General features: G+C 43.0%; 1 protein-coding gene across 1 annotated transcript in view; it reads right to left on the minus strand.

Annotated features, from left to right (window-relative positions):
* Window positions 1–14,794, minus strand: part of LOC141047209 (neuronal acetylcholine receptor subunit alpha-7-like) — a 373,011-nt gene that overhangs the window by 191,545 nt on the left and 166,672 nt on the right. The window contains exon 5 of the mRNA XM_073542164.1: window positions 4,596–4,675. Within this exon, the coding sequence (XP_073398265.1) occupies window positions 4,596–4,675 (80 nt within the window). The remainder of the gene's footprint in view (window positions 1–4,595; window positions 4,676–14,794) is intronic.

Here is a 14,794-nt window from a genome sequence, read left to right on the forward strand (position 1 = left end):
GTAATTGAACTGACCAAAAGAATAAAGTCACTTATACTGCATGAGAAATGGCGTAAAACATAAATAAAAACAATTCTTCAGCTTTTGCTGATTTGTTCATTCTGCCTCCCAAAGATCGCAGTAAGGCTCGGCTCACATTTATCACGTGCACTGTTGAGCATTTACACCAGGTTTTCCATGTAAATCTCTTAAATATGTGATTCAGACAGAACCACTGATGGAAAATCCCTTCTAATGAGGCAGATGGAGGCACTGTGGACTCTGTAGGACCTGTGATCCACTGGTGTCTGTCTCATTAAGCATGCATAAAAGCGTGGTGGACCACAGTTTTGTGCACTTCTGAAAAGAAGGACACTGCTGAAAATAAGTCAGACACTGTATTCAGAGTAACTCTGCTGCCTCATTATAGAAAATGGATTTCGTCTGTCACGTCACTCAGAGATTTAGATGAAAATCACAAAGTAAGTGCTCAGAGTAGATAGATGGATAACTGTTATCCTAAATGTTATGTAAAATGTTCCCAATAAAAGCTTCAACTCAATCCACAAATAAAGCAAGACTCCACTCAGGTCCGTCATCTGTTAACGGAAATATACAGTGCTCGCACGTTACTGGTGGCACAAAGGTTCTGGAAATGCTAAATGGCTTCTCGCCCCCCAAAAAGAAATTCAGCAAATTATGTGCTCCCAAATCCAAATGTGCCCCTCCCTTCTTAGCCCCAGTGTGTCTAAGCAACATTTAGCATCCACATGTTGGGCATTTTTGTAGCGATGAGAGCCCACCTAATTTACAGGTGTGTTTCTCCAAAAGCATGAGCTGGTCACTACAACATACTGGGCTGTATAACATACTGGTCACTACAATGGCAGTTTGCAGTTTTCATTCAGCAACATCACTACTGCTTCTTTCTGGAAATAACCCATGGAGTCAAAATTGTCAATACAACTGTAGATAAAGTCCCAAAGGGTATAATTTCCAAAATGGAGTTACTTGGGGGATTCTGCTTTTCTAGAACTTAGAGGGGCTTTGTATATGGAGTCCACAAACTATTCTAAGAAAATCTGTGCTCCAGGAGGCAAGAGTTTTCCATTCCTCTCAAGTTTTGCCATGTGGCTAAGCAATACTATACAGCCACATATGGGGTATTTCTACTTTCAGCAGAAATTGTGGGACACATTTTGGTGCCATTTTTACCCATTTCTCAGTATGAAAATGGAAAATCTGGTGCTAACACAAAATCTTGGTGGTCAGTTTGTAATTATTTTTTCTTCACTGCTCAATGATATAAAATTCTGTGACACACCTGTGCTCTCAATATGATGACTGCACACCTAGATTAATTAATTGAGACATGTAAATTATAAAATGGGGTCACTTATGGGTGGTTCTGCTGGCACTTCAGGGGCTCTGCCAATGTGATATTGCACACTCAAACCCATCCCGCTAAATCTGAACTTCAATATGGCGCTACTTCCCTTACGAGGTTTGCACTGTGCCTCAGTTTTTGACCAGTTTTTGGGGTATTGATGTTCTCAGGAGAAATTGCACAATACATTTTGGGGTCCATTTTCTCCTGTTACCCATATGAAAATGCAAAATTTGGAATGAAAAAGTATTTTGAGGGGAAAAATGTGATTTATTATTTTCACGGCTCAACATTATAAACTTTTGTGAAGCAACCGGTCGGTTCAAGGTGCTCACCATACATCTAGATAAGTATAGTTTCCAAAATGGTGTCACATGTGGGGGGTTTCCACTGTTTAGGCACATTAGGAGCACTCCAAACGCGACATGGTGTCCGCTAATTATTCCAGCAAATTTTGCATTCAAAAAGTCAGATGGAGCTGATTCTCTTCCGAGCCCTGCCATGAGCCCAAACATTGGCTTTCCCCCACATATGGGGTATCGGCACGCTCAGAAAAAATTGCACAACAAATTTTTGGGTCCATTTTCTCCTGTTACCCTTGTGAAAGTAAAAAAAAATGGATCTAAAGGAAATTTTTTTTGAAAAAAGTTAAATGTTTATTTTTTTCCAAATTCCATTAATTCCTGTGAAGCACTTGAAGGGTTAATAAACTTCTTGAATGTGGTTTTTAGCACCTTGAGGGGTGCAGTTATTAGAATTGTGTCACTTTGGGGTATTTCTGTCATATAGGCCCCTCAAAGTCACTTCAAAAGTGAGGTAGTCCTTAAAAAAATGATGGTTTTATAAATTTTCTTGTAAAAATTAGAGCTCGCTGGTCAAATTTTAACCCTTATAACGTCCTACAAAAAGAAATTACTGTATGTTTAAAAAATTGTGCTGATGTAATGGGAAACGTTATTTATTAACTATTTTGTGAGATATGACTCTGATTCAAGGGCATAAAACTTAAAAAGTTTGAAAATTGTAAATTTTTCTAAATTCTTGCCAAATTTACGAGTTTTTCCACAAATAAACGTAAGTCATGTCAATGAAATTTCTACCACTACCACGATCTAAAGTATGTAATGAGAAAACAGTGTCACAATCAGCTCTATTAATTAATTTATAGTTATGGCATTACTGTTAATTCTTAGTTTTCAATTTGTAGTTACTAACTCACTGACTGAGTCCGAACCATTCACTAACTACACTGTCTAACAGTTATTGTATGTTTTTTCTCTATATAATAATAATAATCTTTATTTTTATATAGCGCTAACATATTCCACAGCACTTTACAGTTTTGGCACACATTATCAACACTGGCTCACAATCTAGATTCCCACGCAAACACAAGGAGAACATACAAAATCCTTGCAGATGTTGTCCTTGGTGGGATTTGAACCCAGGACTCCAGTGCTGCAAGGCTGCAGTGCTAACCACTGAGCCACCGTGCTGCCCTTGTGTGATGACAATTTGTTTGAGTATCCCAGTGCATGCTGGGATACTCAAACAAAACATTATCAGAGCAGGGGGCAAACCCTGCAGTTACTGTCACATTCCCTGCCCCCTCCCTGAAACCAAGCGCCATCATTGACGCTCATTTCAGGGGTGGTGCTGTCTCTGCTGTCCTCCCCGTGCAATGTGCGCAGTGCGCTGTCTCCTCCATGTGTGCTCTGTTGTCTGTTTAGATGAACAGTAATTATAGCCGGCAGTGCAGGAGAGCAGCGCCACCCTCGCAAGTGACGTCACTGGTCTCTGCCAGGTATTCTGAGTTTGCCATACAGCTCCAGAGATATGGGCCTTTACACTTATTACAGTCAATATGCTCATTTTTATGGTCTTAAAAGGGAGTGTGACTTACAGGATAATTATGCACAGCAGCCTAATGACACATTCCCAGATAATCCTGTGAGCCACACTTCCTTGTTGAAGAATATACAAATTAACACAATATAAAAAAGCACTTATATCAGGAACCATATAAAAGATTATATAAAAAAATAAATAAAATTCAACTCAGAGCAGTATGAATAAAATTAGAACTAAAACTGTCCACTTTTGACCTGGTGAAAAGTAATCTTTAAGCAAAAGGTGGCAGGTTTCATTATGATAGACCTGTGCATAAATTATCCTATTAGAGAATATAAGAGTAAATACAACGCAGACCAGATAAGTAAATAAATTAATGCAGGTAATACATTTTTACTTAAAGGTTGTCTGGTCTAAAACCACAGGTCTATATTCACATCTGCAGTCACATTGTGAATCCTCACATCACATGCACTGTATGCTGTTAGGACTCTGGTACCAGCGTCTGGAGTAGCGTTCATGTGATATGCAGAGTCCCGACCACATTACGACTAGACTGTCTCCAGCCTTACTTAGTACACTTGCACCCATCTAGTCGGAATGTGGCCAGGAGCATGCATATTGCCTACTTGTGACCACATGGCCGCTGCTCCTGGTGCCGGTGAATCCTCACAGCACACAGTGCGAGCATAGAGTGACTGCAGACTTGTACTTTTTGACTGGACAACCCCTTTAAATGAACTGTTCATTACTTTGTAGTGTTTACAGTGATAAGCGAGTATACTCGTTGCTCGGGTGCCCTCCGAGTATTTTGGCGTGCTCAGAGATTTAGTTTGTGTCGACGCAGCTGCATGATTTACGGCTGCTAGACAGCTAGACAGCCTGAATACATGTGGGAATTCCCTAACAAACAGGCATTCCTCACATGTATTCAGCCTGTCCAGCAGCCACAAATCATGCAGCTGCGTCGACACAAACTAAATCTCCGAGCATGCCAAAATACTCGGAGACCACCCGAGTATACCTGGGAAAACCCAGGCAACGAGTATACTCGCTCATCACTAGTGTTTACCTATTTCTGGATTAAGTGATCAGTTTAAGATCAGTTGGGGTCTGACACCTGGCAACCTGACTGATCAGTTGTTGGCACCTCCCGTGGCAGCCAGACGTATAGAGCAGAACACATAGCTTTGTACACTTCTTAATGGTTTCTGACACTCAGCGTTCTTATATTGATGAATTATAGATATGACAGGTTATCAATATAAAAGTAATGAACAACTCCTATGTCCTAGGATGAACATGTCTGGATGAATTTCTGCATAATTATGGATAGTTGTGTTAAATTTAATACAAAATAACGCACAGTGGCTCTTACCTGGAGGTATATATTGACAAGCTCCTGAGGAATTCACCAAGACATTAGTGTGAAATGTTGCATCAAATCTTTCATCTGCACTAAAACACATACAGGATAAAAAATTATTTAGTTATATATTTTGCAAGTATTACTGCACATTTAGAACCACAACTTTGTGCACACTACTACCTCTAGATAATTGTTAGGAGAACAAATCTCAAAATATATTGACATCATACTGAACATTTATTGATTTTCATAAGATAGGATGAAATGATAAATATCATTTAGAGTATAATAATTAGATGTGATCGATTGATTTTATGTCTTGTATTCCAGGTAATATTTTAAGGGATCCTTGAGTCTCTTGGTGTTACATTTCTACTCTGACTTGCTCCAGCGACATCTGCCTATGTCTCCTACACTACAGTATTCATCCGGTGGGAGGTGCTGGTGATAGAGGAAATGTTTTGGTCAATATTTGTGAGTAGAGATGGGCGACCCCAAACAGTAAAGTTTGGGGTCCGTACTGAACACTAAGTGTTCAGGCACAGATCTTGAACACAGACTTTTTTTTATTTTAACCACCGATTGTTATCTTCCCTGACATACCATATTTTTCGCTTTATAAGATGCTCCGGATTATAAGACACACCCCAAATTTTGAGGAGAAAAATAAGAAAAAAATATTTTTTTAATAAAATGGTGGTGCTTCTTATAATCCATGCGTCTTATTGCTTACCGGGGGGTGGTGGTGGCTGCGGTGAAGCGGGGTCGCAGGGTCGCTGCTGGAGGAGGCAGGAGTGGGGTGATACTGCAGGCTGCAGGAAGGGATGAGAGGGTTCTCTGATGTGCAGCGCGCTGCCAGGGGGTCTTGTGCTGCTGCCAGGGGGCTTGAGCTGCTACCAGGGGGGCTTGTGCTGCTGATGGGGGGCTTGTGCTTGCTGCCAGGGGGGCTTGTGCTGCTACCAGGGTGGCTTGTGCTGCTGCCAGGGGGGCTTACGCTGCTTCCAGGGGGGCTTGTGCTGCTGCTGGGGGGCTTGTGCTGCTGCCGGGTGTCTCCGGGTGCCCGGCAATGCTGGCCGGTGCTGTGGGTGTCTCCAGTGCCTAGCGGTGTCTCCAGGTGCCAAGTCCGGGGCTCTGCCGACATTTACCAGGTGTAGGCCGCTGGCGTGTCTGGGTGTCTTCGGGTGTCTGGCAGTGCTGTGGGTGTCTCCGGGTGCCCAGCTGTGTCTCCGGTGCCCAGCCCGGTGCTCTGCCGACATTTAGCGACAGGCCAATATGGCGGTGGCCGCCGGGGGCGGCGCATGCGCACATTGTTATCTTGGGATTGAGATCACGAGAGATGAGATTTCAGCGCTGAGATCTCATCTCTTGATATCTCAGTCCCGAGATCACCAGTGGCGGCCGCCATATTGCCGGAGTCAATCACACAGAGGAAACAGAGAGAGAGCCCAGGGGCTTTGGCTTGTCGCAAAATGTCGAAAGAGCCCTGGGCTGGGCACCGGAGACACCGCTGTGCACCCGGAGATGTGGCTGGACACCCGGATACCCCTGCGGCCTACACCTGGTAAAGCATGTCCGCTTTGTAAGACGCACCCCCATTTTCCCCCTAAGCTTTGGGGAAAAAAGTGCATCTTACAAAGCGAAAAATACGTAATCTGTCAGGAGATATTCGGGAGGCCGCTATACACATTATATAGTTGCAGATCCCATAAAAATTGTCAAGTTCAACTGAATATAATCTAATTTTTATAGGTTCCTTAAGGATATATTCACATGTGGCAGATTTGCTGAATGTGGGCTGTTCCATGCATCTGAAAAGGGCCTGCAGAAAAATATGAATATATTGCAGAAACAACCCCATTCAGATATATAAAACAGATGTTTCACTTGCAGACAGTCTAGCAAACAATATGTGAATATTCCAAAACTAATCTGTTTTGTTTTTTCACAACACATAAATATATAGTGAAAACTAAAACATATGGTACTCCATAAAGTTGAGATGCAGTTATTGCCATGTGAGGTATAAGCGTCGCTCGTCAGTGCCACAGGAAGCCCAGCAGGAAGCTGACGACGAGAAATGGCCCAGGACGCTCTCGCACGATCAGCGATAATCAGTGGGGAGGCGGTCGGAGGTAAGTATCAGACATAGCGATATCGCTAGCAATATCGCTGCTACGTCACAAAAACCAGTGCCGTTACAACGATATTGCTAGCGATATCGCTTAGTGTGACAGGCCCTTAAGGAACAGGCTGACCCGTTTACCTCACAACTGTATATAGTTATCTAACAGATTACCTCGAGTAAAATTAGATCTAAATACAAGCTGACTCTGTCATTTCTGGGGAAATATCTACATATAGTTTGTCGGCTCATGGCATTTTTTTTGAGTTTGCCACCACCATTGAGCTGAACTTACTCTACAGTTTGATCTGATTTAAAGGAGAAAAATGCCCCGACAGTGTATCAATCATCCGAACAGATTCTGCTATCTCTGTGGTTCTTTTACACTAAAAGGCCAAGTACGTTCAATCACTCATAAAGCTTAAAAGATGTACGAGATGTACATTAAATGTTCACTTGGTGATCAAGGCAAAAGCTGGGCCCCTCATGTGATATGCTCTAGTTGTTAAAATGGTCTTAGTAACTGGTGGAATATAAGGAAAGTGGCTACGCCATTTGCTGCTTCCATGATTTGGAGAGAACCTAAAAATCATAGTGATGACTGCTACTTTTGTTTTGTCAAACTGAAGGGCTTTTCTACAAAGAACAAACATAAGAATAATTACCCTGAATTTGAATCTGTGATTAGGCCAGTTCCACATGATGGTACCTTGCCAGTTCCTGTACCACCATTGCATGAAAATGAAGTAGAATATGAAGACTAGGGAGCTGACCTCAAGTCAAGATGAGTATGTACTTGATGGAGCAGTCGAGCAGCCAGAACGCTTCAGGCAACATGAATTAAATGATTTCATCAGAGACCTTTCATTGTCAAAAGAAAAAGCTGAACTTCTTTCATCTAGGTTGAAATAGAAGAATCTTCTTCATGATGATGTCAGAGTGTGTTATTACCGAAACAGAAGTAGCACTTTAACACAATTTTTCACAGTTGATGGACCAATGGTGTACTGTAGCAATGTGAATGGCCTCTTTGAAGAACTGAATCAAGAGTATTTTGTTGCAGATTTGGGTTTGTTTATTGACTCATCCCAGAGAAGTTTGAAAGCAGTGTTGCTTCACAATGGAAATATGAAACCATCAATCCCTATTGCTTACTCATGACATCTTAAGGAAAGTTATGAAAATCTGTCAGTTGTTTTGGATTCTATAAAATATAAACATCATCAATGGAATATCTGTGGAGATTTGGAAGTGATTGGTCTGCTAATGGGAATGCAAGGAGGTTTCACAAAATATTGTTGCTTCTTGTGTTTATGGGACAGTAGAAATACAGTAGAGCATTCTGTTCGTCGTGATTGGGGACAGAGAAACATCTATGTTCCAGGTAGAGACAATGTTCAGCATCATCTTCCTTGAAAAAAAAATGGTGGGCACATGTGCAGTGCACTTGCTGAGATCTGCCGGCCAGTACCCGGCAATAGGAAATTTTTCCTATTGGTTTCTTTTGGTAACTGTCATAATGTTATGAATCTGCAACACAGGACTGGGGTAGAAGGGGGAAAACTGACCCTGCACTATGACTAGGCTGATACCCTACGATGGAGTGGGTGACCCATTCCTTGCGAATAGACCCACCAACGATCCTAGGTTAATCTCAAGCGAAGACCTATAGATAGGGGGAGGGGGGTCCCTGCAAGGTCAAAGGACTGGGTACAAAAACGGGTCACCTCCTAATAGAAAACACAGAGAAGGCTGCAGAAACCAACAGGATACAGCACTGCACAAATTACACACACAGAAGGCAAAGCAAAGCACCAAGCCAGAACTCAAGCAGATTAACACTGTTGTCCAGCAAGGACTGGGAGACAGGTGCCGGTTAAAAAAGAGTGATACAGTCACCTGACACAAGACAAACCCATCACAAGGGGAAAAAGACCAGCAGCCCGAACACCACAAGAAAATGGCGGATAGTCACAAACTAAACAGATTCTAACAGTACCTCCCCTTTAATGAGGATCCCCCGGATCCTCTAGGCCGGGCCTTATTCGGAAATCTCCTTTGAAAAGCCTTAATTAACCTTGAGGTTGAGACGTCCACAGCTTTCACCCAGGAATTGTCCTCTGGACCGAAACCCTTCCAGGACACAAGATACTGTAACCCTCCTCTGTGCCACCTGGAATCAAGAATGCTTGAAAACTCAAACTCGCAGTCCTCATCAATTGGAGGAGCAGACGGCATAGCCACTTTATCTGGCGTGTCAACTTTCTTCAGCAAAGATACATGAAAAACTGACTTAATTTTCCAGGACGAAGGAATGTCTAATCTCACCGCTGCCGAGTTGACAATCTGAACCACTTTGAAGGGTCCTACAAACTTAGGCCCCAACTTTTTAGAAGGGATCTTAAAATGCAGATTCCTAGAGGACAACCAAACCTTGTCCCCAACAACAAACCTCGCCTCCCTTCTTCTCTTGTCAAAATATTTCTTAGACCTTCTATAAGCCTGATTCTGATTATGGCGCTCACTGGTCCAAACCCTTTCCAAATTTCCAGAAAAACTCTCCTCCTCAGGCACCACCGTCCCAATCCTAGAAAAAGGACCGAAAGATTGATGCTTCCCAAAAAAAACAAAAAAAGGGGAACACCCAGCCAAAGAAGACATATGATTATTGAAAGCAAACTCAGCTAATGGTATTCCGACCACATCTCCTGATTGTCTGCTACAAAACCTCTCAAACTACTCAACGTCCTGGTTTTTCCTCTCGGTCTGTCGATTGGACTCCGGATGATAACCCGACAAAAATGACAAATGAGCCTAAAGTCTGACACAAAAGGCACGCCAAAATCGAGCCAGAAACTGTGGTACTCCATTGGGAACACCATGACGTCTGACAATCTCTTTCACAAATGCCCTGGCAAGTGTCTTAGCGCAGGGTAATTTATTGAACGGGACCAGATGACACATCTTACTAAACCGGTCCACTACAACCCAGATGACAGAAAAACCCTCAGAGACTGGCAGGTCGGTGATAAAATCCATTGCAAGATGCGTCCATGGAGAACTAGCAACCTGTAAAGGGCAAAGCAACCCTGCCGCCGGAGCATAAGAAGCCTTAGACCTTGCGCACACGGTACACTGACGCACCCACTTGACGATTTCTCTTAGCCACCCCGGCCACCAGAAACTCCGACCGATCGACTTTCTAGTTTTGGCACTCCCTGGATGACCTGCCAAACGAGACTTATGACATTCCGTAAACAAAGCTCTCCTCAGGGCTTTAGGCACAAATAACTTCCCATACGGAGTGTTAGTTGGTGACGCATCCTGGGCTTTAAGAATGCTATTTTCCAACTTAGAATCTAATGCTACCACCACCACCCCTCTCTGCAAAATAGAAATGGAACCGGGCAAAAAACAATGCCCATCTAGCTTGACCGGCATTCAAACGTTTAGCAGCATCCAGATAGATCAGATTCTTATGATCAGTAAAGACTTGTATAGGATGTCTAGCGCCCTCCAAAAAATGTTGCCAATGCTCAAATGCCAGCTTAACCCCTTCACGACCCATGATGCCTACGTAGGCGTCATGAAAAGTCATGCCCAAATGACCTGCTATAAATCGCCCTCCTGCGGGTCGGGTGACTGGGATCACTGAAAGGCCACCCGACCCACATACAGAGGACACTCTATGGTTAATCCCAGTGGGCATGGCTTAGCCCCCACGTGCCTACAATCGCTCTGATTGGCTGCTAAAAGTGAAACAGACAATCAGAGCGATTTGTAATATTTCACCAATGAAATTTGGTGAAATATTACAATCCAGCCATGGCCGATGCTGCAATAGCATCGGACATGGCTGGACACCGACACCTGATCCCCCCCACACCGACTAGCGGGGCCGATCGGCCCCCGCCACCGATGGACATCATCATCTGCTCCCCCTCCCCTTCCTATTGCTCCCCCCCACCTTCCGATTCCCCCCGGTACCGCCGATGTCCTGCTGTGGCTCCCGGTGTCACACAGTCCGGATCATGGGCGCCGCCATCTTGCAAAATGGCAGGCACATGCGCCCATGAATTTGCTGGCTGCCCATTAATTTTTCATTTTGATCACTGTGATAAACTCTCACAGTGATCAAAATGAAAAAAAGTAAATGCACCCCCCGTTTATCACCCCCATAGCCAGGCACAAACAGTAAAATAAAAAAAAATATATATTTTTTCCATTTAGGGTTAGAATCAGGGTTAGGGTTATAATTAGGGTTAGGGTTAGAAATAGGGTTAGGGTTAGAATTAGGGTTAGGGTTGGAATTAAGGTTAGGGTTGGAATTAGGGTTAGGGTTAGAAATAGGGTTAGGGTAGGAATTAGGGTTAGGGCTTGAATTAGGTTAAGATTAGGGTTAGGGGTGGGTTGGGATTAGGCTTGTGGCTAGGGTTAGAGTTGGGATTAGGTTTAGGGGTGTGTTGGGGATAGGGTTGTAGTTAGGGTTATGATTAGGGTTGGGTTAGGGTTAGTGGTGTGTTGGGATTAGAGTTGGAGTTGGAATTGAGAGGTTTCGGCTGCTTAGGCACATCACGGGGTCTCCGAACAAGACATGGCGCCATGATTTATTCCAGCCAATTTTGCGTTCAAAAAGTCAAACAGCGCTCCCTCCATTCTGAGCCCCGACGTGTGCCCAAACAGTGGTTTACCCCCACATATGGGGTATCAGCGTACTCAGGAAAAATTGCACAACTTTGGGGGTCTAATTTCTCCTGTTACCCTTGGGAAAAGAAAATATTGGGGGCTAACAAAATGATTTTTGGGAAAAAAAAAATGATTTTTTATTTTCACGGTTCTGCATTATAAACGTCTGTGAAGCACTTAGGGGTTCAAAGTGCTCACCACACATCTAGATAAGTTCCTTGGGGGGTCTAGTTTCCAAAATGGGGTCACTTGAGGGGGGTTTACACTGTTTAGGCACATCAGAGGCTCTGCAAACGTAACATGATGCCTGCAGACCATTCCATCAGTCAGTATTTCAAAACGTCACTACTTCCCTTCCGAGCCCCGACGTGTGCCCAAACAGTGGTCCCCCCCACATATGGGGTACCAGCGTACTCAGGACAAACTGGACAGCAACTTTTGGGGTCGAATTTATGCTGTTACCCTTGTGAAAATAAAAAATTGAGGGCTAAAAAATCATTTTTTGAGGAAAAAGAAAGATTTTTTATTTTCACGGTTCTGCGTTATAAACTTCTGTGAAGCACTTGGGGGTTCAAAGTGCTCACCACACATCTAGATAAGTTCCTGGGGGGTCTAGTTTCCAAAATGGGGTCACTTGTGGGGGAGCCCCAATGTTTAGGTACACAGGGGCTCTCCAAACACGACATGGTGTCGTCTAACGATTGGAGCTAATTTTCCATTCAAATAGTCAAATGGTGCTCCTTCCCTTCCGGGCCCTGCCGTGCGCCCAAACAGTGGTTTATGACCACATATGAGGTATCGGTGTACTCAGGAGAAATTGATCAACAAATTTTAGTATCCATTTTATCCTGTTGCCCATGTGAAAATGAAAAAACTGAGGCTAAAAGAAAATTTTTGTGAAAAAAAAGTCCTTTTTTTTTACGGATCAATTTGTGAAGCACCTGGGGGTTCAAAGTGCTCACTATGCATCTAGATAAGTTTGCTGGAGGGTCTAGTTTCCAAAATGGGGTCACTTGTGGGGGGGCTACAATGTTTAGGCACACAGGGACTCTCCAAACTCGACATGGCAACCGCTAAATATTCCAGCATATTTTCCATTCAAAAAGTCAAATGGTGCTCCTTCCCTTCCAGGCTCTGCCGGGCGCCCAAACAGTGGTTTATAACCACATATGAGGTATCGGTGTACTCAGGAGAAATTGCCCAACGAATTTTAGGATCCATTTTACCCTGTTACCCATGTGAAAATGAAAAAATTGATGCTAAAAAAAAATTTTTGTTGGAAAAATTAAAATGTCAATTTTTTCCTTCCACATTGCTTTAGCTGCTGTGAAGCACCTGAAGGGTTAATAATCTTCTTGAATGTAGTTTTGAGTAGCTTGAGGGGTGCAGTTTTTAGAATGCTGTCACTTTTTGGTATTTTCTGCCATATAGACCCCTCAAAGTGACTTCAAATGTGAGGTGGTCCCTAAAAAAATGGTTTTGAAAATTTTGTTGTAAAAATGAGAAATCGCTGGTCAACTTTTAACCCTTATAACTTCCTAACAAAAAAAATTTTGTTTCCAAAATTGTGCTGATGTAAAGTAGACATGTGGGAAATGTTATTTATTAACTATTTTGTGTCACATAACTCTCTGGTTTAACGGAATAAAAATTCAAAATGTGAAAATTGCAAAATTTTCTAAATTTTCACCAAATTTCCATTTTTTTCACAAATAAATGCAAAAATTATCGACCTAAATTTACCACTAACATGAAGCCCAATCAGAATCGCTAGGATCAGTTGAAGCGTTCCTGTGTTATTACCTCATAAAGGGACACTGGTCAGAATTGCCAAAAATGGCCAGGTCATTAAGGTCGAAATAGGCTGGGTCTAGAAGGGGTTAATAGCCAGCAATTCTCGGTTCCCAACATCGTAGTTGAGCTCCACCTCTGAAAATTTCTTAGAAAAGAACGCACAGGGATGCACCCCATCCTCTCCTTCCTGTGACAGAACAGCCCCACTCCTACTGATGAGGCTTCCACCTCTACCAAAAAGGGCTTAGTTTCATCTGTCTGGATCAAAACAGGAGCAGAGCTAAACCTCTCCTTGAGATGCTCAAAAGCCTTAACAGCCTCAGGGGACCATTGGACAGTATTGGAACCCTTCTTAGTAAGATCTATAAGGGGTTTTGCGATAACAGAAAAATTTTATATGAATTTCCTAATAATAATTAGCAAACCTCAAGAATCTCTGAATCGACTTAAAGCATTCAGGTCTAGGCCACTCCAATACTGCCTGAACCTTCACTGGGTCCATCTAAAACCCATCACTGGAAACAAAGTACCCCAAAAAGCTAATTTTCTATACCGCAAACTCGCAAAGAGTGTGTTTTCTCTCAGAATCTGCAAAACCTCGCGGACTCTCTGCCAATGCGACTCTAGATCGGGCGAGTAGATCAAAATATTATCCAAATAAACAATAACACTCCTATCGATCAACGACCTCAAAATGTCATTAATGAAATTTTGAAAGAACGCCGGAGCAACGCAGAACTAGGGTAGAAGGGTGAAGACTGACCCTGCACTATGACTAGGCAGATACTCTACGATGGAGTGGGAGACCCATTCCTTGCAAATAGACCCCCAGACGACCATAGGTTAATCTCAAGCGAAGTCCTATAGATAGGGTAAGGGGAGGTCCCTGAAAGATCTAAGGACTGGGTACAAAAACGGGTCACCTCCTAATAGAAAACACAGAGAAGGCTGCAGAAACCAACAGGATACAGAAACAAAGACTAGCAGAACCAGAGGTCACAGCACTGCACAAATTACACACACAGAAGGTAAAAGCAAAGCACAAAGCCAGAACTCAAGTGGATTAACACTGCTGTCCAGCAAGGACTGGGAGACAGGTGCAAGTTAACAAAGAGTGATACAATCACCTGACCCAAGACAAACCCAGCACCAGAGGAAAAAGACTAGCAGCCTGAACACCACAAGAAAATGGCAGATAGTCACAAACTAAACAGATTCTAACACATAGACGCTATCACAATGATAAAAAAAAAGTAAATCAAATCCCTTTTTGTCATTCTCTTAGTTAGATGAAAGTTATAAAATATTTTTTTCCATTCTTTGCAGTTGGGGTTAGGGATGGGGTTGTGTTAGGGTTATGTTATGGTTAGGGTTGGGGTAAGAATTGTGCTTTTTCTCAAATGAAAAAAAATCGCGATATGATGGCTAGTGTTAAGTACAGGTGCACCCTGCTCAGGTGCTTGGGTATACAAGAAGCATTGCGGATCCTCTCACTTTTTTTTCTAACAGCCCCAAAACATGCGGGGCAGAGACTCCAGCATGTCACTTGAGCACCCATGATATTCGGCGCATACCCGAGCACCTGATGCAAACTAGAGTAGCGAGC

The sequence above is a fragment of the Dendrobates tinctorius genome, unplaced genomic scaffold (assembly GCF_039654945.1).
Source record: "Dendrobates tinctorius isolate UK_male_01 unplaced genomic scaffold, ASM3965494v1 ptg000011l, whole genome shotgun sequence".
Lineage (NCBI taxonomy): Eukaryota > Metazoa > Chordata > Amphibia > Anura > Dendrobatidae > Dendrobates > Dendrobates tinctorius.